This window comes from Chiloscyllium punctatum, chromosome 48 (assembly GCF_047496795.1).
Source record: "Chiloscyllium punctatum isolate Juve2018m chromosome 48, sChiPun1.3, whole genome shotgun sequence".
Classification (NCBI taxonomy): Eukaryota; Metazoa; Chordata; class Chondrichthyes; order Orectolobiformes; family Hemiscylliidae; genus Chiloscyllium; species Chiloscyllium punctatum.
Genome location: NC_092786.1, coordinates 59,475,390 through 59,503,213, shown reverse-complemented (window position 1 = coordinate 59,503,213; position 27,824 = coordinate 59,475,390). Strand labels below are relative to the sequence as shown.

At 40.0% G+C, this 27,824-nt stretch overlaps 2 protein-coding genes across 6 annotated transcripts in view; one reads left to right on the top strand and one right to left on the bottom strand.

The window, feature by feature from the left end:
* zwilch (zwilch kinetochore protein) overlaps window positions 1–22,751 on the top strand; it is a 69,994-nt gene extending 47,243 nt beyond the window's left edge. The window contains exon 19 of one of the 5 annotated variants that reach the window (XM_072565370.1): window positions 22,479–22,751. The gene's annotated coding sequence lies outside the window, so the exon portion shown is untranslated. Of the gene's footprint in view, window positions 1–1,823; window positions 1,927–6,700; window positions 7,954–22,478 lie in introns of those variants that run through there. The other 4 variants (XM_072565369.1, XM_072565368.1, XM_072565367.1 and 1 more) reach the window with 4 other exon arrangements.
* On the bottom strand, window positions 1,045–27,191 carry lctlb (lactase-like b). The gene is made up of 14 exons (XM_072565372.1): window positions 26,986–27,191; window positions 24,502–24,680; window positions 22,967–23,127; window positions 21,599–21,686; window positions 20,063–20,172; window positions 18,677–18,805; window positions 16,342–16,437; window positions 15,355–15,409; window positions 13,692–13,853; window positions 12,311–12,585; window positions 9,736–9,862; window positions 8,186–8,385; window positions 6,867–6,930; window positions 1,045–3,711 (listed from the first exon to the last, which is right to left on the bottom strand). The coding sequence occupies exons 2-14, from the start codon at window positions 24,626–24,628 to the stop codon at window positions 3,599–3,601; spliced, it is 1,707 nt and encodes a 568-aa protein (XP_072421473.1). The 5' UTR covers window positions 24,629–24,680; window positions 26,986–27,191; the 3' UTR covers window positions 1,045–3,598.
* Window positions 27,192–27,824: the final 633 nt, after the last annotated feature.

Sequence of the window (27,824 nt, the reverse complement as noted above, 5' to 3'; positions counted from 1 at the left end):
TGCCCTTGGATACTCGTTTCTCCTACTTCTGGGAACATCGTTTCCATGTCCACTCTATCCAGGCCCCTCAGTGTTCTGTAAGTTTCAGTGCGATCCTCCTCATCTTTCTAAATTGCATTAACTTTAGTCCCAGAGTCCTCAACCACTCATATAGCAAGCCTTTCATCCTTGGGATCGTTCTTGTAAACCTCCTCTGGACCAATTCCAACATCAACACATCCTTCCCCTGATATAGACCCCTAAAACTGCTCCCAGTATTCCAAATACGGTCTGACAGGACTTTGCACAGCTTCAGTAGGACATCTCTACTCTTGTATTCTAGCACCTTTTGGATAGGAATGCTGACATTGCATTTGCCTTCCTAACTGTTTACTGAACCTGCATGATTTGATAAGAAAATCCTGAACTAGGACTCCTAAGTCCCATTGTGCTTCATACTTCTGAAGTCTTTCCCCATTTAGAACGTTGTTGACACTTCTATCCTCCCTACCAAAGTTCATAATCTCACACTTTACCATGTTGTATTCCATCTGCCATTTCTTTGCCTACCCTTCTAGCTTGTACTAGTTCTTTTGCAGCCTCCTTAATTCCTCATGCTACCTATCCCACCACCTGCAAACCTATCAACAATACCCTCTGCTCATTCGTCCAGATCATTAATGTATAACGTGAAAAGTTTTGGGCTGAACACTGATCTTCGCAGGACTAGTCACTGCTGCCATCCTGAGAAAGACCCCATTATCTCTACTCTCTGCATGCTGGCAGGTCTTGTATCTTATTTCGCAGCCTTTTCTCACAGCACCTCGTCTTTCAAACAGATCATGACCACTAGCTCTCCTCTACAATTTGATCGTTATCTAATTGTAACAGATTTGTCAGGCATGACTTCCCCTTGACAAAGCCATGCTGGTTTAGCCCCATGCATCTCTAAGTACTCTGCAGTCCCATCCCTAATAATGGACTTTAATTCTATGCAACTTGATTTACATTAATTTTAGTCAGTAATCCAGTGAGTAAATCAAATTAATTGTCACAATTCAGTAATTTTTAAATCAACTGCAAATTTTATTCTTTTAAAAATGTTTTATACTAAAGTTAGCATCTAAATTCCATTTCAGAAAAATAGACAATTAACACACTGAGTTAAGTTGAAATATATTTGAAGTGACACATATTTTGTATGATCTTCTATTTCTGTCTGGGCTTTTTTGTTTTGTGTTGTATTATTGTTGAGAAATTGGGAAATAGAATGCATACATAGAATCCCAGCGATTCCACGCCAACTGTCCTAAGAGCAGCCCTGTTGAAACACCCAACTGTGCTACCCTATATTCCTGCAGTTCCCATGGCTAATCCACCGATCCTGCACACCCCTGGAAACTATGAGCAATTTAGCATAGCCAATCCACCTAACGTGCACATCTTTGAAAGGTGGGAGGAAATTGGAGGAGACCCGCGCAGACAGAGAGAACATGCAACTTCCACATAGACAGTTACTGTGAGGCAGCATTGCTAACCATTGAGCCACCGTGCCACCCATAACATTGTTGCCTTGTATCTCTTGTAAAAGTACTGAACCCTCTAACAGAACTGGGCAACTCCCTATCTGACCTCCGTCCTCACACACAGTTGATAGAGTGGATAACTATTGATGATTGTGTAAAACAAAATTTATATCCATAGTCCAAGATCCTACCTTGCAAAGTCCATTGTATTTAAGCCAGGCCAGACTAAATGCCCCTGAAATCTGACTGTGAATAACTCTGATGTCTATTAGTAATGTAGCACTAAGTGAATCAATAAATCTTACTTTAAATATAAAGAGGGTAAAAACAATGACTGCAGATGCTGGAAACCAGATTCTGGATTAGTGGTGCTGGAAGAGCACAGCAGTTCAGGCAGCATCCGAGGAGCAGTAAAATCAACGTTTCGGGCAAAAGCCAACACTACTATTATAGAGCAAGCCAAACAGAGAACAGCCAGGGAATTCCTAGAGGCATGGCACTCATCCACAGATTCTATCAACAAACACATCGACCTGGACCCAATATACCGGCCACTGCAGCGGACAGCTGGAACTGACAACCGGAAGCGGCAGAGACAAGCCACTTTAAGTGCCGGAGGAAACATCACAGAAGCGCTTCACAGGAGGCTCCCAAGCACTGAGGATGTCACCTAGACAGGGGACGAAATGTTCGCAATACAAATTCCCAGCTCAGCGAACAGAACCACAACGACATTTGTTTTGCTGGTTGTTGGTACAGGGTCCTTTAGGTTCATCAGTAGCTGTTTCACTGTGTTGGTAGGTTTGTGGGCTACCATGATGCCAAGGGGTCAGAGTGGTCTGGTACCAGACCCCTGATACACACAGAAATTCCTGGAGGCTAGGCATTCATACCAGAACTCCATCAATAATCACGTCAATTTGGACCCCACTTACCAACCTCTGAGAAAGAGAACCGGAAATGATATCACCCACCTTAAAAGACCAAGACACATAAATAAAAAGTGGGATAGAACACCAGCACTTCACTGGAGGCTCACTGATGATGTGACCTAGCATGGTGACAAAAGGTCTGAGAACAAACCTATCAGCTCAGTGAGCAAACGTACAACCTGCTTCTTACTTATACCATACACTTTTAGGTATAAATATTATCTTTATATTTAAATTCTGGATTAGTGATGCTGGAAGAGCACAGCAGTTCAGACAGCATCCGAGGAGCAGTAAAATTGAAATGAAATGAAATCACCCACCTTAACAGAGCAAGATACATAAGTAGCAAGTAGAACAGAACACCAGCTCTATGATGATGTTACCTAGCATGGTGACAAAACGCCTAAGAATAAACCTACCAGCTCAGTGAGCAAACGTACCACATGAACCTCAACCTGTGCTAAACATCTCTCAAAAGTAAGAAGCAAGTTTATAACAGTTATTTATGATTCACCAATAAAAAGTGCTAGTTCCACTTGAGAACTGCTGCAGTTTGGCATAAATGTTGGTCCAATTATATAGCTTCTGCATTTCTACTTGTTATGGATTTAAAAATAATGTTCTGATGGATTGACTGATCCCCAGTTCATACCTTTCCATCATCTCTCAGGCCAAGGGTTTTATTGTTGCTGTTGTCAGTATGTACCTGCTTTATTTTATAAAGTAGGTTACTGTAATATTTCTACTGATGAAATGGCTCTTCTGCAGGAACCTACTGTGTTATTAGGAGACATATTATTTGCTTCTAATATTTGATGTCGTCAATCTGTGGCGAAACATTGATCATACAAACTTTGTTCGGGTATTGCGTGATTAGGGAAGGAAGATTCAGAATGGAATCTCTCTAGCATGTTGTAAGCACCTTTACCTCATCTGTGGAATCCTAATTGGAGAATGTGGTTTGAGTTTGATAATAGTGCAGTTTTACTGACCCAAAGATAGATTATCTTATTCATTAATAACAAAGGTATCAAACTCTTTGGAGGTGACTGTGGAGAAGTATTAAAGACTGTTGTAATTTAAACTTGCTGAAGGAGTTAAACACGTATTTTTGTCTTTGTACATCTGGCATTATCCTGTTGTAACAGCACACTGGATTTTTCACTGCGTCCGGAGTAGGAACATCAGTAATATAGCACTCAGCAGTATGCAAAGAGTGAACACAGTCGGGACAACAATTTCCGTTACCATCTCCATATGATTGACAAGAGGATCTGAAAGTAAAGGGGAAATTATAAATATTACACTGCAAAAATTTATTTCAGAGAAATACTTTTGTTTCTTAAATTTACTATTTATTTGGACTAATATAACAGATTATAAAATTCCCAACTCTGTGTCTGGTTTAGACAGGAAGCCAATTATGTCTTTCTTCTGCTTACCAGAAATTAGCCTAACAGCAGCAATGTTCCATTTAGGGAATTTGCTTATTCTGAAGTGTGAATTCCTTCCAAAGCTCACAGATCATAGGGAGGGAGCGAGAGACTTTTCAAACTGATCTCCGATCTTTACCCCTCCATAAACTCCAGTGTTTAAAACTTAATACAAGACTCATTTTTTCTCACTGATATTCTTCTGGCTTCCTATCCCCCCAAAACTTAAGTTCTTTGTCTCCATCTTGAAATCCTTCCAAGTTTTTATCCGCTGTGCACCTTGTTAAATCTCTTCCAACCATAAGCTTCCTGTGTTCTTCAGTTCTCTGAACGTATGTACCTAATCCCTCAACCTAGCAGCACAATTAGTGATAAAGATTTAAACTGTCTTTATTGACAGGAATTTCCTGCCTAAACCATTCTATTGCTCAACTCTTTAAACCTTCTTTGGATTTGATTTTTCAGTCACCTCCCCCAACCTTCCTTTCATAACTTAAGCTCTGTAAGGTGTCTTCAGTTTAGTGTGCAGGTTTCTAGCTTAAATTGTTGTGAGTGCATGGATTAAATTGCCATCTACTGCTCTTGCACCCTTTGGATGAGGTTGAATTTCAGTGAAGTAGACAGGATCGCATAACGAGTAGCCAAGGGTTATCAGTAAAGCAGGTCAAACCCCTCCCCCAACTCCCACCCCTTTATTGGGGGAAGCCACTACATTCTGCAGAGACAGACAAACAAACAACTGTTCCTTCTGGAAGTGAAATGCTGTTATTTAATTTGAGACAATATCACAAATAGTAACACTTTGAAAGTATAACATTTTTTGAAAAGTTTCTTCAGAATGAGCCATTCTAAAGGTGGTCAGGATATTTTACTTACATGGGATAAAGTATTCTAATATAGTTAATTATCCACAACTAGGAAAGCTAATGATAAGCAGACAATTTAGCTGTTGCTTTCAAAGCTTGAGGTGACACAAAGCTCCTAAACTACATCGTGCACTGGGAAAATTGTTGGCTTGTCTGCCTGCTTCTCAATTGTTCAGTCTGTTCTTCCAGCTGAAAAGGGCAAACAAAGAAGAACACATTTGCCTACAATTGCCGCCACCACCTTCTCCTCTATATTGTAAGTGCAGTGGAATGGATCATAGAGATGTACAGCACAGAAACACCCTTCGGTCCAACTCATCCATGCCAACCAGATATCCCAACCCATTCTAGTCCCACCTGCCAGCACCTGGCCCATATCCCTCCAAACCCTTCCTATTCATAGACCCATCCAAATTCCTTTTACATGTTGTAATTGTACCAGCCTCCACCACTTCCTCTGGCAGCTCATTCCATACACGTACTACCCTCTGCGTGCAAACGTTGCCCCATAGGTCTCTTTTATATCTTTCCCCTCTTATCCTAAACCTAAGCCCTCTAGTTCTGGACTCCCCAACCCCAGGGAAAAGATTTTGTCTTTTTATCCTATCCATGCCCCTCATGATTTTATAAACCTCTATAAGGTCACCCCTCAGCCTCCGATGCTCCAGGGAAAACAGCCCCAGCCTATTCCTCCTTTCCCTGTAGCAATATGAACAGTGAATAAAACAATAAAGAATCATCACTGCTACAATATAAAGTGCTAGCTGCCTTAAATTGATGGGGTGGGATTGACTAATTTGCTGATTTTATTATTCTCTTTGGTAAGCAGTTGGCTGCATAGAGCAATAACATAAGCTAGCATTTAGCTGCTCCTGAGCAAGAACACGGTTCTACAGTCACATTCCTTAATTTGCTCACAATTTAACTCTTTTTGCCTTTAAATGAACTTAACTGCTATACTGCACTAACGCCCAAGAAAAGAAGCTACTACTTTAGTCAGAGACACAGAAGTATCAAGATTATATATTTCATTACTGCATTAAAATGTGACATCAAATAATGAAGTGGCAAACTTTATCTCTCTTCTATGTCAGTTGCCATTTTAAAGTCTTTCTTTGAACTTACTGAATAAGAACAGAACCATATGATCTGTCAAACCAGAAAACCTCCCTTCTATTAGAGTAATATTGCCAAATATTCAACAATAGTATCCAGAGGAAGACAGTTTCTTCTGTCTCTGGCAGTAGATGCTGGCATCTGTTTCTGTGACTAAAATCTACTGCCTGCTGTAAATGTTATACACTTGGTACCAATTAGTGTGAATATTTAGGACCCATCTATCTTCAGTTGTCCTGTAGACATTATCTAATGGATAAATAGATAGGGAGAAATTGTTCCCACTCGTAAATGGTCCATGAACCAATGGGCACAGATTTAAAGTGATTTGCAAAAGAAGCAAATGCATTGTGAGGAAAACCTTTTTTTCACTCAGCCAGTAGTTAAGGTATGGAATGCACTGCCTGAAATTGTGGTGGAGACTGTTTTAGTTGAGCCTATCAAAGAGTATTGGATAATTATTTGGATAGAAATCATATGTAAGGGAGGAAAGTAGGAAACTGTCAATTAGTAATGATGCACATTTGAAGAGCTGGTACAGATGGGATTGGCCAAATGGCCTCCTTCTGAATCATAATAGTCATCACATATCACACTGAAGATGCTAAAGGAGTAAATTTCTCTAACGTCATCACACAGTCCAGAATACTGGCTATAAAACCTGTGAGTAAACTTGGAAAATGACCTTATTTTTAGGAGCTCATTGTTTACATTATTATTTTGTTAGACTAAATTTAAATGTTTCCCATATTAATTTTAGATCAGTGCTTCTTATTTTCTGTTGATTGGAGTAATGATCAAGAGTTAAATAAATGCAAATAGAATTGCTTAGTTTTTGTTTCCTTTAGTGATCCTTGGTGGAATACAGGAGCTGATGGGTACAAAGGAAAAGATTGTGGTGAAATGATCATACGTGTGCTCTGCTCATATCGGGATTGATGGACTGAAATGCTTCTTCTTGCTCTGTACTCTCTCTTTATTCCTGAAGAAAATTGAATGACTTCACTCACGTACCTGCAGCAAGCAGTGCATTTGTAATGGAACAAGTCTCTGCAGCTTTGCGTTTCCAACTCTCAATCTAGAAGAAGATAGCAGAAAGATTGTTTGGGTCAACATTCTGTTTAAGGGAAAAAGCACCTGAACATCACAGCGGAGGTGAACTGTTTCCTGGAACTACTTAATATTCATTGTTCAAACTTGTTGCACTAACATGACCTATTTAAAAATAAATTGGATCTTTGTGCATTCTTTACTACTTTTGCTAGGAGTTATTTACTCTTTATTCTACAGCAGAAACTGGGACACAGACTATAAAGCAGCAATTATTTAGTAATTCTGTTGGATTTTCAGGATTAAAATGTTAGTATCTTCCATTAACAGCTGCCTTTTACTCAAATAATATTTTTGTCCCTGCCTGCTGTGTTCAAAATGAAATACAATCGGTTCTGCTATAACACATTTGTTTAACACGATTGAAGAATTTCAATCATTATTTGCAGAATATTAAAAATCAGACAACACCAGGTTATAATCCAACAGGTTTATTTGGAAGCACTAGCTTTCAAAGTGCTGCTCCTTCATCAAGTAATTGTGGAGTATAAGATCGTAAGACACAGAATTTATAGCAAATGTTTACAGTGTGATTTAACTGAAATTATATATTGAAAAAGACCTGGATTGTTTGTTAAGTGTCTCATCTTTTAGCATGAACATATTGGTTTCAGTTCTTTCATATGAAAATCACAGAATATTTAAACGTTATATTCTCAAGTGAACTTTTAACAATTGGTGTCATGTCGGCCCAGATAATGCACTTAAGGTGTGAGTTGCCCTGTGTGAGGCTGTCTGTGCTACAATGGTCAGACTGATTCTAATCTAAGAAATGGATATACAGATTCTTACATGGATTTATGCAGTTTGTATTGGCTATAACACAATTCCAGTCTCATTAGTTTAAATGGTATGGCTATTCTGTGGTTTTCGTATAATGTGAGAACCAGACTATCGCATTATATCAGAAGTGTATATCAAAAGTGCAGTTGACAGAGCTTGTTGGAATTTGTATTGACCACAGTGTAATTATTAAACAAACATGGCAAAATACATGACCACATATCTGTCAGTTGTCCACAGTCTTAACCTTCCTTTCAGTTTACCACATTATTCATTTTTTCTTTTATACTTATCAGCTTCTACATACAATCTTTAAATCTAAGCTTCCTTCTAAATTCATGTCCTGGTTTTTGTTTTTAAAGTTTCATGTAAGCTATTTGTCAACTTGCATCAAAAATAAGTTTTATTTTTTAATTTTAAAAAAAATCAGTGGTACTTACTTCTCTTTGGTTTGGAAATCCATTTGAGCTGATCATTTTCTTGTAGTACTGAACTGAGGCTTTGGGATACCTCCTCTTATTCTTGCTTTTAAAATCGATGTAATATAACCCAAATCTTTCTGAATATCCTTCATCCCATTCAAACTTATCCAGCAGTGACCAGGATATGTATCCCTTGACTTTAACACCATCCTTAATGGCTGCAACAAGTTTCAAAATTACATTCATTTTAAAATCTGTCAATCCAAAATAACAGAAACTCTGGAAATTCAGAGCAATTCCATGAGTGTAAAGCTTCTAATAAAGTCCCATGTCACAGGTTAGTTTGCAAAATTAAACCACATGGAATATGTGGCAATATACTGACAGGAACTAAGCATTGGTCAACAGACCAGTAAACAGGAAGTAGGAATAAATGGGTTTCTTTCGGTGTGGAGAGGTTGATAAGAAGGGTACAGCAGAGATCAGTGCTTTGGCCCAGCTATTTGCAATATAAATCAACAATTTTGATGAGGGAATTAAGTTTTATATTTCCAAGATTGCTGTTTGCACAAAACTAAGTGAGAGTGGTGAGAGGGATATTAAGAGGCTTCAAGGCAATTTTGACAAGTTGAGCAAGTAGGCAAATAGGTGACACATGCAATATAACATGGATAAATATAAAGTTGTCAACTTCTTTAGGAAAGGCAGAATAGCGGAGTATTATTAAATGGGGATAGAATTGGGAATGTTGATTTATAAAGGGACTTGGGTGTCCTTGTATGCTAGCTATTGAAAGCAAATCATTAGGAAGGCAAATCATATATTGGTAATCATTCCAAAAGATTTTAAGTAGAAGTGCAAGGATGTCTTACTGCAGCCGTACAGGGTCTTTGTGAAACCACCCTTGGAATTTGGTACACATTTCTGGTCATCTTATCTCAGAAAATATAGTTACCTTAGAGGGAGCATAACGAAGGTTCACCAGAATGATACCTGGGATGGCAGGTTTGTCGTATGAGAAAAGATTGGGTTCCCTGGGCTTGTATTCACCAGAGTTTAGAATAATGTGAAGGGGTCTTATTGAAATATGTAAAAATCTTGACATGGGTGGACAGACTGGATGTAGGGATGATACCTCCTGGGGAGGCCAGAACAAGGGGTCATGATCTCAGGATATAGGATGGTCCATATTAGACTGAGATGTGGAGAAATTTCTTCACAGAGTCAACTGGAGACAATCACTGGAAATATATACACACACTAAAGAAATAGATTTCTATAAACTAAAGGTGTCAAGGGGAACAGGAAGAGTGGGAGTATGACATTAAAAGATAGTGGGCTTGCTGGGTCTAAAGGCCTACTATTTTCTAAAGGAGAAAGCTTAATAAATATACTGGCAGTGGGGCTTCTTTCAAACTGCTGCATTTACGTTTTTTTGCCTGTTTTAATGTCAGGGTAGTACTGATGGAAGAATTGGGCCATTTGCCCTTGGCCTGCACTGTTTCTTGCTCCCTGCCCCCAAATAATTAACCATGGAATGGGTCATGTTTTGACATTAAGTCAGTCACCTTTAAGAATCTCATTAACATAATTATTCATGTACTGCATTCGCCACTTGTCACACAGCTCAGTGCACTGGTGTTTTTCAGATACTCCATTTTCTGTCACGTATATCCTTGGATTTCCATACCGACTCTGAAACAAAATAGAAAATGATAATGACAAAGAAATTGAAACTGATCACATTTCAGCATCTTACAAACTGCAGTAATTTTAATGTACAGTATTTATATGGAATAAGTTGTAAGAGGAAGAATGGAAGCCAGACAATAAACCCCCCCTGGAAGTGTACTGCTGTATGATCATCATGCATACCTTAAGGCTTCACTATCATCTTGAAGTGATCTCAAACCATTTAAATCCCTCACAACCCACATTCAGAATTAGCTTAAAATATTCACAGCTGGTTAGCCTTTGGCTCTTCATTCTCCAGGATACCATTGCAGCCCTCAATTTGCTCAACTAATTCTTTAGATTACTTACAGTGTGGAAACAGGCCCTTCGGCCCAACAAGTCCACACCGACCCTCTGAAGAGCAATCCACCCAGACCCATTCCCCTAAATTTACCCCTTCACCTAACACTGGGCAATTTAGCGTGGCCAATTCACCTAACCTGCACATTTTTTTTCTCTTTCATGTTTTTTACTTTCATGTTTGACTTTATCCTTTGCCAAACCTCCTCAAGGACACAGCCTTTATCTACCATACTGTAGCTTTAACACTGCAAGATCTCAGTGGATCTGCTGTCTCCTCCGCTCTCATTTCTTATAGCATGTTCAAGAACCTTATAGGCCTCTATACCATCAAGATTGAAACCATTCATTCTGTTGCTCCTTCCTTCCCCTTACCCCTGCCTGTCAGGCCAACCGCTCACTGCACCCCGAACCTGAACTGTCCTTTTTTTTTCTCCCATCTGCTCTCATGCTCCCTAATGTATCATAAGACATCAGAGCAGAAATTATGCCATTAGCCCATAGAATCTGCTCCACCATTCAATCATGGCTGATAAGTTTCTCAACCCCTTTCTCCCGGTAACCCTTCATCCCTTTGATACTCAAGAACCTATCTATTTCAGTCTTAAATATACTCAATGACCTGGCCTCCATTGTATTCTGTGGTAGTGAATTCCATAGATTGACCACTCTGGCTGAATAACTGTGTCCTTATCTCCTTCCTAACAGGCCTTCCCTTGACTCTAAGGCTTATGCCCTCAGGTCCTAGTCTCTCCTGTCAATGGAAATGTCTTCCCAACATCTACTCTGTCCGGGCCATTCAGTATTCTGTATGTTTCAATTAGATTTTCCCCTCATCCTTCTAAATACCATCACGTATGAACCCAGAGTCCTCAAATGTACCTCAAATGTTAAGCTTTTTGTTCCTGGGACCATTCTCGTGAACTTCCTCCGAACATGCTCCAGGGCCAGTACATCATTCCTGAAATATGGGGTCCCAAACTGCGCACAATACTCTAAATGTGGCCTGACCAGTGCCTCAGAATTATATCCCTGCTTTTATATTCAAGTCCTCTTAAAATAAATGCCAACATTGCATTTGCCTTCCTAACTACTGACTCAACCTGACTATAACTCACAAGTCTCTTTGCACTTCCTATTTGTTTGATTCCATTCCTACTTAACTGTCCGTTTTTGACTGCTTTTGCCTCCACGAAGAACAGTGTGTTTTATTTTCCTGTGTAAAGTTAAATAAATTGTTCTTGGTGATTTATGAAAAAAGCTTTGACCTAGACGTCATCAACCACAAGGTAAATCACCAACCAGCCCTGATTGTTTTTGATTGTTAGTGATTGAAATAATTTTACTGTGTACAGATTGACTGCTGTGTTTGTAAAAAAACAATTGAGTGCTAAGTAATACACTTGAAGATCTTAGTAGAATGTGAGAAATCAATGGATAACTGTAAATATTTCACATTTTATAAAGCATTTTGTGATATGGACCTTTTCTGAATCTTTTTCCAAGCTTATCTATAGCATGACAAGATCCCTGTGCACTTCAGCACTTTGCATCTAAGATATTAACATAAACACGTATCTTAAATTTTTATTCCTGGAATTAAAAAGTCCATTTATTTTCATTATTAATAAAGATATTTTGAGTGTTTTTGTGATTTCAGTTGTATTTCAAACATGCAAGTCAAGACTGACTGAAATGCTCTTGCAGAGAGGTATGGGATATTCCTAGAAGCATGGCATTCCAACCGGAACTCGATCAACAAATACATTGAGTTAGAGCCCACCTACCACCCCCTAAGAAAAAGAACAGGAAATGACATCACAACCCCAATAAACTCAAATATATAAATAGTAAGCAGGAATTATCAACAGTGCTTCGCCCTTTGGCCCACAGAAGATGTTACCTAGTAGGGTGATGAAATGTCTCAAAATGAACCTTCCAGCTCAGTGAGAAAACCTACATGCAGAACCTCAACCTGGGCTACAAATCTTCTCAAAACTCGCTAAGGTGTGGGACAGCCTGATGTTGTGGAAGGCACTTTTCAAATGCAAGTCATTTTTTTATAGCTGCAGAGGAAACAACATATTAAACTATATATCTCTGAAATACCTTGATATAATTCAGAATCCTCCTGAATCCCCAAGGTACAGCGTACAGCCACTCAGAACCTGGATCAGGCCACTCTGGGTCAACAAGTTCTGCCAAGTCCTGGTCCGTAAAATAACTTGGCCCTTTACTGTAATGGTAGCTCTTGTGAGTGATATACCGGGTTGTGAAGTGACCCAGACCGAAGAAGTCTGATGTGTCTTTGATGAAGTGTTTCTCCTGTGGAGTAAAGGCTGGCAGCCTGGAGTTGCTCAGACTTTCCTGTGAGCTCTTTCTCCCTGTGAATGTAACAAACAGCAAGGTATGGGGATTACAGGTTTTGAAGAATGCCAACATGCCTGCCAACTAAAGATCTCAGATGCACAAGATGTCGTACTGCTCCAACTTTGCTCTGGATTGTTTCTAGTTGTTGATATGAGACATACTGTGACCTCCCTAAAATACAGCCTTACTTGCCTCAACTTCACCTGTACTAAGGTAATTTAAATGTTTAATGGAGCTGTATGTAAACTGCAAGAAGCAATCCTGACCATAAAACGGGCGTTTGACAGCTTGTACAAGATAAATTACAATTTTACTAGGGTTCCCTCACTAAAAGTACACAATGTCTACATATATGGTAAATAAATAAGTACAAGGCCTTTTGTGTATGCAATTCTATACTTGTTAGGATTTGATTATGAAACTGTTTTTCTTTTGCCGACTGACATATTTGGAATTGAACTCTAAGGCATGTTTGCATTTCTTTTTGCATATTGATAAGTAGAAATCTTTAATGGAGAGCTTAATCGAGTCTTAAAGCTCGCAAATTGCAGCCCACTGTGCTACTTATGAATGCCCACACAGAGTCCTGTTACTCAGCTGTGCTATCATACAAAGGCAAGCTGAGACTAGGCTCATCCACAACACACTCATCCAACCTGTGATACACATGGATAGGAAGGAGAAATTAAACCCCAAAATAACCCCCTTTTCACATTTTGTGTCAGAGAATAAAATGGATCACATAATGTGCTTGCCTAATTAACCCCTAAGTAATCCACCAGAATGCCAGAATTCTAAATTTGAGTAATAAAAAGAGAAAATGCTGAAAATATTCAAGGTCAAGCACTCTCTGTGCAGAGGGTTATACAGTTACTGTTTTTGATAATTGGTTCTGATGAAAAGTAAATGGCCTAAAATGTCAACTCCATTTCTCTACCAAATCTGGAAACTTTATAGCATACTTACAGCATTTTCTATTATTATTTTAGATTTCCAGCCTGTGGAGTATTTTGCTTTTATTATAGGTCCTAGTATCTGTTTAATATTTGCTTTTGGTCCTCATCATGCCAATATAGTCAATACGTGTGCCCACAATATTCCCCTTCGTATTTACACTTACCAATGCAGTCTTTCATAACTTGAGGGTAGTCTCCATTGAAAATAGGGTTGGCAAACCAGCCTAGCTTAAACTGGATGTATCGCTCAGCAGCCTCCACATCCTTTTGATTTGTAATGTCGACCGGCTCTCCCCATTCACTTGTGATAGAAATACCCACCAATCCTTTCATATGAAAAAAAATATAATAACTTAGATGCAACAGACAAATTATATTGCATTTAGAATATGCATGCATCTGCTGTAACTGTTTTACTCTGGTGTTGTGATTGCTCGACCTCTATGATGTAGAATGTTATTTCTTAGGACCATAGACCATAGAAGGAGGCTATTTGGCCCATCACACTTCTGCTACCTCTTTGAAGAAAGCTAATAATTGATCCCATTCTCTCTGTGATTTCCCATAACTCTGTATATGTTTTTATTTCCATTAAATAACCCATTCCTTTTTGAAAGTTACTTGTATATCTGCTTCCACTAGTCTTTTAGCCAGTACATTCCAGATTATAACTTGATATATTTAAAGAATTCTCATCTTCCTTCTGGCGTTTTTGCTTATTGTCTTAAATCTATGATGATGGTTACCAGATTTAAGCCATTCAGCCCATCAAGTCTGCTCCATCTTTCAATCATGGCTGATGTGTTTCTCAACCCCATTCTCCTGCCTTGTCATCATAACCCTTGATCCCACTACTAATCTCTCTAACTCTGTCTTAAATACACTCAATGACTTAGCCTCCCCAGCCTTCTATAGCAATGAGTAACTATCCTCTGGTTGACAAAATTCCTCCTCATCTCAAAGATTGTTCCTTTACTCTGAGGCTGTGCCCTCAGGCCCTAGTCTCTCCTATTAGTGAAAACATCTCTATGTCCACTCTATCTAGGCGCCTTAGTAACCTGTAAATTGCAATCAGATCTCCCTCATTCTTCTGAACTCTGGACTTTCTCCAATGCCCGCACATCCCTTCTTAGATATGGGGCCCAAAACTGCTTACAATATTCCAGCTATGGTCTGACTAGAGCTTAATGCAGCCTGATGAAGGGCTTTTGCCTGAAACGTCGATTTTCCTGCTCCTCAGATGCTGCCTGACCTGCTGTGCTTTTCCAGCACCACTCTAATCTAGATTCTGGTTTCCAGCATCTGCAGTCCTCACGTTTGCCTAGAGCCTAATGCAGCCTCAGCAGACACCACTGCTCAATGAATGCTCTTGACCTTTTTGCCAGTGAAATATTTCTCCCTATTTACTCTAACCACCTTTATTAAAATTCCTTTAACCTTTTCTGATTGAAGGAGAACAACCTTAGCTCCTGCTCCCTCTCCACATAATTGAAATCCCTCTGCCCTGCACGAACTGAAATAAGATGTGCTGGAACTGAATAGTTATTGTAGACCTTGCTGACCGATGACTAGACGAATAGAGAGAATATTTACACACGACTTGCCTCTACCTGTATACCATGTTGTTCCATGATATTTGTCACATCCAGCTATCACTGAAATCTCTTAAAAACCCTTTGAAGCTGATGATACAATTCACCATATGAACTGCTAATCTTAACAACAAAAACTCATCAGACTATACAAGATATAATTTTGCAGTGGAGTCTGTAAGAGATATTTGTACTTTGTTTGATTCCATTCAATCTGAATTGATAACTCTGTTACCTTTTTGGTGATTGCGCCAAAGTTTGTCGTACGTGTGCCAAGCCTTTGCATGAGCCTGTGAAACAGAAGTAAATACTTGTAGTGTTAATGAGATTATGGTTTGTTCCTATTTTACTCCCACAAAATTTTTTAGTTGGATTTCTCAGCTCTCACCCCAACTTACTGAGCCCTGCCTAAAAATGTATATCGTACAAGTCCAAATGTAGGCTCGGCACAATGGTAACTCTCAAAACACGGGATTTAACAAATTTCAGAAACAGCAGCTCATAATCTAAACCGACATTTCAGTGCAACACTGAGGAACTGCTACATTGTAAAATGTCCCATTTATCCACTCCCGGTGGAAGTGGTGTCCTTCTTCAACCGAATGTAAGGATACTAGTGAGAGAGGGTCATGTCGTTTTGTGGCTAGTTGATGTTCATGTATCCTGGTGGCTAGTTTTCTGCCTGTTTGTCCAATGTAGTGTTTGTTACAGTTCTTGCAAGGACAACATGTCCATCCTAGGACAAGCCAAACAGAGACACACACAAGACTTCCTAAAAGCATGGCATTCCAATCAGAACTCTATCAACAAACACATTGACTTGGATCCCATTTACCACCTGAGAAAAATGACAGGAAATGCTATCACTACGGGAAATGAAGTCACCACAGGAAATGACATCACCAGCCCAAGGAAGCTCAAACATATAAATAAAAAGCAGGAAACACCAGCAATGTTTTGTCTGGAGGCACACTTAGCAGGGTGACAAAGTGTCTGAAAATGAACCATCCACCCAGCTCAGCGAGCAAACCTACATTCATTTCCCATTTATTTTGAGAAAATTCCCATGAGGAGGAGCAGAAATGGTCTCCTTAAATTCTGGCAACCTTTACCCTTCAACCACATCCAAAAACAAATGAAACGGTCTATTGACACACAATTTTTTTAAATCCTTTCAATATATTATGAAATTTTTGAGATTGAGAAATAGGAGAATACTTACTTTAATGATGTTATGACCTGCTCGGTACGCTCCTATTCCTTTCAGTTTCACTCCTGGTGCATGTTGTCCCAATTCATATCCTTCCACAGCTGTGGACTACAATGGAAAAATGATCAAATGGAGTCAGTTCCCACTACTGCCACTATCTGTAGAATAGGGATGGGATCCTGTGGATGTTCTATGTTGGAGGTTCAGAGTGTAACGAGCATGCAGATGGGCAACAGGCACAGGCTTCCTAACCTCACTTCTGTCAGCAATCAGGAGAAGAAAAATGGGCATTTCCTTCAGCCATCAGCAAATGTTAGTTGGTGAATATCTTTTATTAGAAAATCAGGCATATCATTTGCAGGATATCGGCCTGTTTTGAACTGAAAACTGGCAAAAGGTGGTGGTGGGAAAACATTCAACTAAAGAGAAAGTGGAAAGTTTGCACCAAATACAGTTTCTTTTAATTTAGGTTTTATTACTAATTATCCAGAGGTAGAACAAGAAGAAACCTCCAATAAACTCCACTCCAGGCATCCCCAAAATCCTGAGATTGCTGGCTTTCAGAGATTGTGCTTGTATTCTGCTTTTCAAACTCACACCTGCTGAACTAGTCACGATCATCCTAGGCAGGTTGTGCTGCCTCTCGAGTTGTGATTTAAAACATGAAACAGCCATAACAATAAAACTGGGTTGAGTCTATCTGTAACAAAAGGATAAAAAGCTCCTTTCTGATGATTGTAGAGATCCTGCCATGACTTAACACTAAATGTGGTAAAAATAAAAGTTATATCAAAGATAATGAATGACTAGAGTGTCCAAGATGTCTATCTCCATAGCAATGTAAGTGCTGATCACAGAACCTTGCTTACCCCAAATTAAACTTCTGCATGTGTCCCTGTTAATGCACAAGCATCTCAGTATGCTAGTACTCTGTACCAGCAATTCTTGCGTGTTCTGACCCAGGATTAACGAGGCCAAATAAGTTCTTTCTAGTTGGACAGAATTCACCCAAGGTAAACCAGAGAGTAATAGAGAAAGACTACAGGCTGCATTCAGGCCACTTCAATACAGAGTATGAGTTATAGTGACTGAATTTGGATGATGTTACTTCATCTACTTACAAAACATTCAAGTAAGATTAAACTAATTTTTGACATTTCAATTGTGTTTTCATGCAATTTCATTCTTCAATTACCATGTAACGCACAACAGATAAATCGCGTCAGGTTATCTTTAACTAAACAAATAATATTTAAAGTAATATTTTTAAAAGCCAAGGTTTGGTCTCAAAATATAATGCACTTTCAATATTATATGTGAAAATAAGAAAAAAATCTTAAGCTTGTGCAATGTGCTGTGTGGAAAATGGCTGCAATCTTTCCTCCATAACAAGAACATTTAGCTATCCAGTTCATGGATATGAAGCATTTTAAGATGTTTATGAGAGAAGTGAATAGACATGAAGTAAATGGAAATCCTTTTACCCCCTGAGATGGGAACACTATGGATGAAGTTGACAATGCTGTTGCAAAGTCACCACATTCTGTTTCCAAGTTGTAGAGATCGAAGACTTCGATCATTGGTTGAAACATGACCTAATAAGAATCTGATAAGAAAAGATTAATCAAATAATTCAGAGACCCTGGCAAATGCTCTCTGAGTTCAAATTCCAGCTCAGCAGCTGTTGGAACTGAAGTTTAATGAGTAAATTATTTGGAGTTAAACGCTACTCTCATTGTTGATGTATTACATCATATTGTGTGTACTAGACACTATATTTGCAGGATGTTAGTGTATTGGAAGAAGTTCAGAGAAGGTTTACTAGATCAGTGGTTCCCAACTTTTTCAGTACAAAGGCATGTGTATACGTTATGTATATATTTTTTTAAATTGTTAGCAGGAGAAACTCAGCAAAGGCAGTGACAAACAAACTTATCTCTGAGTTTATGTGGAGGTGTATTATGGGAGATCTACCATTATTTGACAGATGTAATAAAGCAGCTATTCCAACCTTTTTTCAGAAAGGAGACATTCACAGTCATGTGAGAGATATTCACAACAAAGTTTGAAGGTTAGTTTAAAAGAATATGACCAAAGAACATGTCAATTATAATGGGAAGGAAGAAGACAGTGCCACAGGATAAAGTCACCTGTACTTTGCTACATAAACTGAAAACATAATATCCTTAGAAACCCAAGAATATAAAGATTCTTATACCCAAGATGGATATGTAAGTCTACATTGATCATCACAGATATAATGAATGGAAAGTAAACAAATTGAAATATATAAAACTATAATCTTTAATATTAATGAAATTAAATCACACTGAAACGTAAAACATACCCAAGGGTTATTGAAAGTAATCCAGTGTTTCACCCGATCTCCAAACTTCTCAAAACATAAGCTGGCATAATCATTGAAGAAGTCAATCAGACTGCTATTCTGCCAGCCTCCAAATCTATCTTGCAGCACCTAAAATATCAAAGATGATCAACTATAGTCACTTTCAGAAAGATTCTACAAGAAAGGCAATTTGACTCATCACATCTGCTCATTCCAGACTTTAACCAGCTATTTCCAGGTTAGTGTAATCACAGAGTGGATTTTCACGAAAATATATAGAACATAGAACAATACAGCGCAGAACAGGCCCTTCGGCCCTTGATGTTATGCCAACCTGTGAACTATTCTCAGCTCGTCCCCCTACACTATCCCATCATCATCCATGTGCTTATCTAAGGATTGTTTAAATCTCCCTAACGTGGCTGAGTTGACTATATTAGCAGGTAGGGTATTCCACGCCCTTACCACTCTTCGCGTAAAGAACCTGTCTCTGATGTCTGTCTTAAATCTATCACCCCTCAATTTGTAGTTATGCCCCCTCGTACACACTGAAGTCATCAGCCTAGGAAAAAGACTTTCAGCAAAATAAAACTCAGAATCATTGTCTGGTGCTGGGAAGTTCAGAGATTCAGTCTCCACTGGGAGCACAGACTGTGATAGGGGAAGAGTGAAAGCAGTACATACAGGTGCTATTACAGACTTCAGTGCTAAAGCTTAGAGAGGGTAAAATAAGGTACCTACTCCTGACTGGCAGTAAATATTACAAGAACAGTGAGTTTGTGATTTTATGGAGAGTATATGATTGCAATTAGCTGTAATGTCCTTTAACCGTGGTACATTTCTGTGTGTAAGTGCAACACTGGGGGAGATCGGTCTTAAAGAGTGTGGGGACAGGAGGAGCACTGAACTGCAGATCTGTAATTTTACACTGTCAGGGAGATTTGTAATTGCCTGGGAACAGAGTGATTGACTGATTGAATAACAGCAGCAGGTTTCAACAGAGCTGTAGAATCTTAGGTAATGAGCAACACTTCTGTGTCTCTTTCTGGATGTAGGAGATAGCTACATGGGAGAGGCAACAAGCGATATCCAGTATTCATGGAACTCAGGCCCCTTATATGTCAACATGTTTAAGAGAGGAAAAAAATGTTGGAATAAAACCATAATAGAATTTGTAAGCATTGTAGATAGTTAGTCTTTTCCCACGGTGTGGGAATTTCTTACTGATTTTCAGGACCACTGTCAAATCTGGCATTTATTGCAGGTCCCCCTCCAGCTTTAAAAAAGTGATAGTGCACAGTCATCTGGAACCTCAGTAGTTGCTATGACACACATACAGATGGACGTTAGCAAGTTACAAATGGTGTTCAAACATTCCACACAGACCTGAGGAAGATCCCCATGGTACAGGGTGACCACAGGTTGGATGTTGCTCTCCAGGAGGGTATTAATTATCTCGTTATAATGCATGATTCCTTTGTCATTGATTCGCTCAGCTGTATGATACAGAGAGATAAGAAACAGATAAACTCTGACTTAAAAAGAAAACAAGTGACTTGACAACAGTAAAAACATTTTCCCGCACCCTTCATCTTAATATTTCCCCGCCAACTCTCCTGTACTGAATGCACCTTTTTATTTGTGAATACCTCCTCCCACAACTGCTTAGAGACAGCTTTGTCGTCATTAGTCTTGTCCAAGGGCAGTGCTGAAAGGAATCAGCCTTAAACGTGTTGGTAGCAGGAAAAGCTGGGGGTCAGTGCTGAGCTGTGGATTTGTACCCTTACACTGAAGTGGAATCTCATTCCAAGAAGATTTGTAATCATCTGGAACACTGTGAGTGACCTTTATAGTGTACCACAAGTAAGACAAGAGAGGAGCATTGCAGATACCCTGAGCACGACAGTAACAGAGCTGTTTGTTCTCAGTCAAGAAACAGGAATGTGTGGGAGATGACACCAGGCCCTCACTATAACGCTGGTCTCTCACAATACTCTTGCCTCTGCTCGCTGTTTTCTTAGAGAGTGACTGGTTTCTCACTGTGGGGAAGATCCTGAGGAGAAGTTCCAAACTGTCAAAAACAATAAGACAATTGAAGTCTTCAGTTTAATTTAATATAAAATAAAAGACTTATTTGGTGGGGAGATGATGGCATTGTGATATTTTCACTGGATCAGTAATTCCAATTTCACTGGATCAGACATCCCAATTATCATAGATCATTGTAAAAAACCCACCTGGGTCACTAATACCCTTGGGGGAAAGATATTGCCAACCTTACCTGGTCTGGCCTACGTGGGACTCCGGACCCACAACAATATGGATAACTCTTAATTGCCCTCTCAAGTGGTTGAGTCAGTTGTTCAGTTCAAGGATAATGAAGGATTGTCAGTAAATGCTGACCTTGCCAGTGACACCCTCATCACATGAAATATCCCAAGTACTTTCTCTACTTTTGGCTGGCACACCCTAATCCCTAACAAACACAGCAAGTGCTGGGCACACTCAGCAGGTCTTTCATCCCCCACAATCACCTGATGAAGGAGCAGCGCTCTGAAAGCTAGTGCTTCCAAACAAACCTGTTGGACTAAACCCTAGTGTTGTGTGATTTTTAACTTTGTCAAGAAAGGAACAGAGTTAATGTGTTGAGTCCAATATGATGCTTCTTTAGACCCTAATACCTGTCTGACGTCCACCTCTACTTCTCCCAGCTCTGTGCCTATCTGTGAGTCCAGACACCCAGCCTGAATGAAATTCAAGTCAGTTTTCTCTCTGTCATGAATGGTGTCGGCTGGTGTAGGTGTACTTCATTCATTGACTTCAATAAATACAAGAAACTTGTCTTTAGGAGAAGACTTGATCTGAACACTAGCTGAGGTTATGACTTCTCACATTACACAACCACAAATTGAGAGATGTTACCTTTAATCCCAGTTGGTAGAATTCGAGGCCAGGAGATAGAGAAACGATAGTGATTGACTTTCAGCTCCTTCAGTAGAGCAATATCCTCCTGGAAGAGAAGCTAGTGTTAACCAGACCTTGTGCAGGAGGAGGAGATTTCATTCAGCATATTCCTTATTGGGGGAAAACATCGAAGCAAATCTGGGCAGTTAACAAAGAGGTTAATGTTTCTGATAGCATCCCTCCTCCAAACTCAAATTTAGGCAAGGATAAAAAGAATGCTGTAACCAAATAAAACTATTCATTCACTGCTTGGCATCGGATCTGAATATCGACAAGAGGATTTGATGCTGTTTGTGTTGTATACTAGTTTTTACCATTTTAAATGCAATAGTTTATTGGAAATGGTTCTGGCCAGCTTGAAATCAAGCAGATATGAATTCTAATCCCATTCTGGTAAATTATGAAACTGAATTCAAGATCTGGGTAACCTAAAGAACTCTTGGATTGTTGCAAAAATTCCAATTCATTGAATAATGTTCATCAGGGATGAGACCATGTCTGGCTAAGTTGACCTACATGTGACTCCAGTCCATGCTATATGGTTGACTTTTAATGTCACAGAGGAGAGCAACAAGAACAGCTTTTGTCTGTAAGACTTACACAACAAATCCAGAAAACAAAAATCCACATGTGAATTGCTGTTTTAAGCAACTTTTGTTAAACTCACAGATGTCTAAGAGTCAGGACACAAAACTGCCAATAATTTGACAATATTGCACAAGAAAGATGCTTGCTCTGGACATTGGAATTGCAAACAGAGAATGCTCTCCAATTGCACCTTCCCAAAAGTGGCAACATTGTGTAAAACAAACTAAATCTTGTTATTTGTATCTTACAGGTAATCGGTTTGGTTCAGTTAGTAGCAGACTAACATCTGAGTCACAAGGCTCCAGGTCCAAGCTTCACTCCAGAGACCTGAGTACAAAAACCTGAGTTGATACTGGAGTGCAGTAATGCAAGGGTTAAACCAACACCCTGTATTGACCTCTTAGGAAAATGGAAAGAATCCCATGGTCACTATTGGATGAAGAGCAGATTGTCCTGGCAACAATGAAACAAACAGAATTATGTCTCTCAATGCTGCCTTGTTTGGTGTAAATTGGCTCCCTGTTTCCTCATTTATTACACTTCAATGTTTCTACTTTATTGGCTGTAAAGTCTTTTGGATGAAAGCAAAATACAGCAGATGCTGGAAATCTGAAACAATGAAGGAGAATACTGGAGAAATTCAGTGGGTCAAGCAGCATCTGTGGAAAGACGCATAGCATTGTGGGATATTGTGAAATGTTCGACAAATATGCAAGTTGTTTACATGTGCGTTCTTACCTTGAATCTATAATAGCTTTCACAGGATGAATCTCCTGTTTCATTCGAGTGCACTTTTCCTTTCATTCGGGTGAAAACATCCCAGATACTGAGTCCTTTCCCATCTTGATCCCAAGCCCCTTCAGTCTGGTAAGCAGAGCTTCCCACACCCCAGGAGAAACCTGAAACCAACACAATGCTTCCATGTTGTGTTTCACTACAGCTCATTCATGCACTGAGCAATATTTAGTTTAACACCAAATTGTTCAAGGAATTGTAAACTGAAAAGTTCCAAAACAGAATAATTAAAAATTCTAGGGCATGACTTTCAGCTCCAAATACGACTATAAATATTTCCAAGAATTATTTCTGTACGCTATTAGTGGCCAGTTCAATCCAGGAAACAGTTAAATTAAAACACCAGGCATGATACATGGGAGCCATTCAGTATTTGTACCAGTGCTACTCCCACTCCACCCCCCCCCCCCTCTCCCACTCCCACTCACCCCCCCCACTCAACTCCCCTCTTCCCCACATCCCCCTCTCCCACTCTATCCCTCTGTCCCACTCTCCCCCCACCACACTCCACCCCCTCCCACTCCATACCCTCTCCCACTCTACCCCTCCTCTCCCACTCCAACCCCAACCCCAACCCCTCTCACCCTCCACCCCCAATCCCACTCCACCTCCTGTCCCACACAACCATTCTGTCTCACTCTCCCTCCCACCACAATCCACCTCCCTCTCCCACTCTCACCCCCCCCACTCCACTCCCTTCTCCCACTCCACTCCCCATTCCCATTCAATCACTCTCTCCTCTCACCTATTCTAACACCTCACCCACTCTCCCCACCATCTCCAACTCTACTTCCCTCTCCCACTCTCTAAGAGACCATAGGTTTTAACAGCAGACTTAGACCAATTGGCACATTGAGTCTGCTCTGACATTCAATCATGGTTGACATATTTACGCCATTTCCCATTCTACCCGCTCTCCCACACTATCCAACCTCTCCCACTCTACTCCTCCATCTCCCACCCTACTCCTCCATCTCACACTCTAACCCATTTCACACTCTACCTACGCTCCCATAGTATCCCCCCTTCTACTTGACCCCCCCCATTTCCTATCTACCCCATCCCCTACTGCTGCCTCTTCCACTCTACCATCTCCCAATCTACCCCCATCTCTCACTCTACTCTCTCCCATACTATCTCCCCCAACTCCCATTCTACCCTCATCTCCAACTCTACCCCACCTCCCATTCTATTCCCTCTCCCACTGTAGTCCCTCTCCCAAAGACAATGCTCCAATTTGAAGAGGGAGTGACAAAGGTTGAAGAGCTTCGACTGTGGGAAACAATCGTACAGTTGTGAATATTTTTGCTGAAAAGGAGCCGCTAGAGAAGGTGATGTGACGGTTGTATTTAGGATTTTAAAGAGATTGATAATGTAGACAATGACAACCTGCTTCACTTGGTGATGATCTACTTTATAAAAAGGGTAATATGGAAACTGCTGAGAGTTTTACACTCCCCATCGGCTGGCTGCCTTACCAGGAGGGAAAGTCCCATAGTAGAAAGATCCTCCATGGTCTTTTGTCCAGTCAAACTCTCGAGACAGACCCAGAGATACCAACAGCAGAAAGGTCTGGGATGCAGTGAGTAGGACTGGTAGATGCATTGTTCTTTAGTTAGTGCTGATCGAACACAAGCCACTGGCACCGTTCAACAAGCTGTTGGCACAAAGAGGGCAGGAGGATCATAAAAACCGATGGGAATTCATGAGGGAACAACAGTCACGTTATATCAACATTTGTCAAAGGAGCAGAAATGGACCGTTCAGCCCACCCCGCTCCAAGCCTATCCTGCCATTTGAAAAGATCATGGCTGATCCATTTGTTTTTCAAGTTTCACATTCCCATCTTTGACCCCTTTGTCTAACAAGAATTGGGTGGGACATGCTTTAAAAATACTCAATGAATCCTCCTATTGCCAACTTCTGAGGCAAAAAGCACCAAAATCATGCAACCCTCAGACTAAAAGGATGACCCCTAATTTCTAAAACTGATGCCTTGCTCTGACCCACAAAAGGTCATATCTTTGTCCACCTCATCAAGACCATTCAGTAGCTTATCAAACTTCAATCAAGTCCCCCCTCACTCTTCTAAGCTCCAGTGGAAACAAGGCCAGTCAGTCTAACTATTCCTCAGAAAACAATCTATTCATTCCAGGTACCAGTCTGGTAAACCCTCGCTGAACTGTCGCCAATGCAGTTACATCCTTACTGAGGAGATCAAAACCACACACAGTTCTGTGTATCACAATATCTTTTATGTTTTAATTCCTCTTATAAAAAAGGGAAGCATCTCATTAGCTTTCTGATTACATGCTGTACTTACAAACCAACTTTCTGGGGCTCATGCACTAGAAAGCCTAAAACCTTCTGCATTTTGGATTTCTGTGGTTATTCTCAATTTCAGTAATTCTCTGCTTTTCCATTCTTCCTGCCAAAGTGAACAATTCCATATTTTTCCACATAACTCCATTGAATGAACTGGGGATCTTCAGTTCAGAACAGATCAGGCTGATGGGTAAACTAAAAGAGGTCTTTAAAATTATGAATGGGTTTGATAGAATATGGAGAAGATGTATCCATTTGGAGGAGACCAAAACTAAGGTCCATCAATATAAGGTAGTCACCAATAAATTCAATAGGGAATTCAGGTGAAACTTACTTACTGAGTGATGAGAAAACATGTAACTTGCTACCATAAGGAATGGCTGAGGAAAATAGTTTAGACACATCAAAGGGGAAAATGGGTGAGGGTATCATGGTCACTGACTCTTGTTCGAGAGACACCTGAGGGTTTAACCTGAGGGGAGAGGTTAAGAAGGAAAGTCCTTCAAGGTAACCTGAGCTGACGTAGGAATTGAACCCACACTTTTGACATCACTGTCAAGGAATGTTGTGCTGGAAAAGCACAGTCGGTCAGGCAGCATCCGAGGAGCAGGAAAGTCGACATTTCGATCATAAGCTCTATTCCTAATGAAGAGCTTATGCTCAAAACGTTGACGCTCCTGATCCTCAGATGCTGCCTGACCGACTGTGCTTTTCCAGCACCATACGTTTTAACTCTGATCTCCAGCATCTGCAGTCCTCACCGTCTCCTTGTTGGCAACACTGCATCACAGACCAGCTGTCTAAATTAGCCAACCCGCCGAAAATAGATAGACGTGTGAAATAATGCAATCGAAGGAAATGTCAATGGGATCAGTTGAAGAATGGAATGCACTGCAGGTTTGAAGGGAGACTTTTGTGGATCATTAACACCACCAAAAACCAGGTTAGTAAGATGGTCTGTTTCTGTTGTACAGTATAAATTTGTTGTAAATAGTTGATATTCAGAGGCACTGTCCTCAGCCAGGTAACTAAATAACACATCAAATCAGTCCAGTTCAAAGATTTGGCCTGACTTCCGGGAAGTCAGGACAGTTCCTCATTTCAACATCCAACAGTCTCTTTACTGATCCAGACTCCAGGCTGTATTTTCCTTGAGTGTAGAATTTTCAGGGGACTGTTGGAGAATATTTGCACAGGTAATCAAAAATATCACTTTAATGACATGCTGCATGACGTCGAGGAGGTAAGATGCTAGAAATTAGCATTTTTTGGCATTTCTGCACAGAAAGAAACAACTAAAGATCAAACAACAGTTTCAATTTAACAGAAAATATAGAAATTAAATGATGAAATATTGATCCATCCTGATATTAAATATAGAAGTTCACAACACAAATGTTTCCCGCTTCATAAATCTAAGCTTTGAGTTCCTTTACACTTCCATGTATCAGGTTACAACACTGCTACAATTGTTGCCAATCTGTTAATATCGTGCATTTGTTTTAAAAAAATAAAACTTGCAGTAAAGAACAATAAACTATAGAATTTGCATGAAAATTGACATCAGATCAACTTTGGTAAATTAATATGACAGTTCAGTTTCTGAGTGCTGGCCAAGGTTCCAGATTTTATCTTACCTGTTATCCCTTTTTCATTTCTGTAGAATGGGGAGAGAACATGACCTCCAAGCAACTTACAGTGTTCAGAGAATCGACCCAAAAACACACACAAACGACCGCGCATCCCCAGCCAGCTGCAAATCTAGCAACACTTTGAGGAACAATCCAGCACATTATACATTGAGAGCAAACTCCTTTTGGAATTCAATGATGCGTTACTGAAATTGGCTGATCTACACACTTCTCTTTGTACGCAGTGAGTTTCTCGTGGTAAGCAAACATTTCTATTTGCTGTTTATAAACCAACAACTCATCTGTTTTATTGTTTGATGAAATTACAAAGAGAGAGGGGACCAGCTCTCCAGCATTTGATTGGAAGAGCTCTGAGTGGAAGCGAATCTCTTAGTGCAGGGCGATGTATTTCAGATCGTCACTGAAAAACTGCAAACTCCAATCACTGACCAAGGCATGTTTTTATCGCACGACACCCGAGCCTGAACGGGATTTATACACTCCAACTATTTGGAAATGTAATTCTTAGAATTTTCATGCTTCTGAAAAGTGGAAAGAAGTGCAGCAAGCATGGACTCGTCGTTGTAAGTTATAAAGGGGCGGCACGGTGGCTCAGTGGTTAGCACTGCTGCCTCACAGCATCAGGGTCCCAAATTCGATTCCACCTCCAGTGACTGTGCGGAGAGTTTGCACATTCTCCCTGTGTCTGTGTGGGTTTCCTCCCACAGTCCAAAGATGTGCAGGTTAGGTGAATTAGCCATGCTAAATTGCCCACAGTGTTAGGTGCATTAGTCACAAGGAAATGGGTCTGGGTGGGTTGCTCTTAGGAGGGTCGGTGTGAACTT

Bases quoted from the DNA above. Each gene is read 5' to 3' on its own strand.
- lctlb (XM_072565372.1), bottom strand. From the start codon at position 24,628: ATGCATCTACCAGTCCTACTCACTGCATCCCAGACCTTTCTGCTGTTG. The intron at 16,438-18,676 runs GTATGTTTTACG...TTTCCATTGTAG, and splicing joins TTACTTTCAATAACCCTTGG to TCCACAGCTGTGGAAGGATA. The intron at 6,931-8,185 runs GTAAGTACCACT...ATCTTCTTCTAG, and splicing joins GATTTCCAAACCAAAGAGAA to ATTGAGAGTTGGAAACGCAA.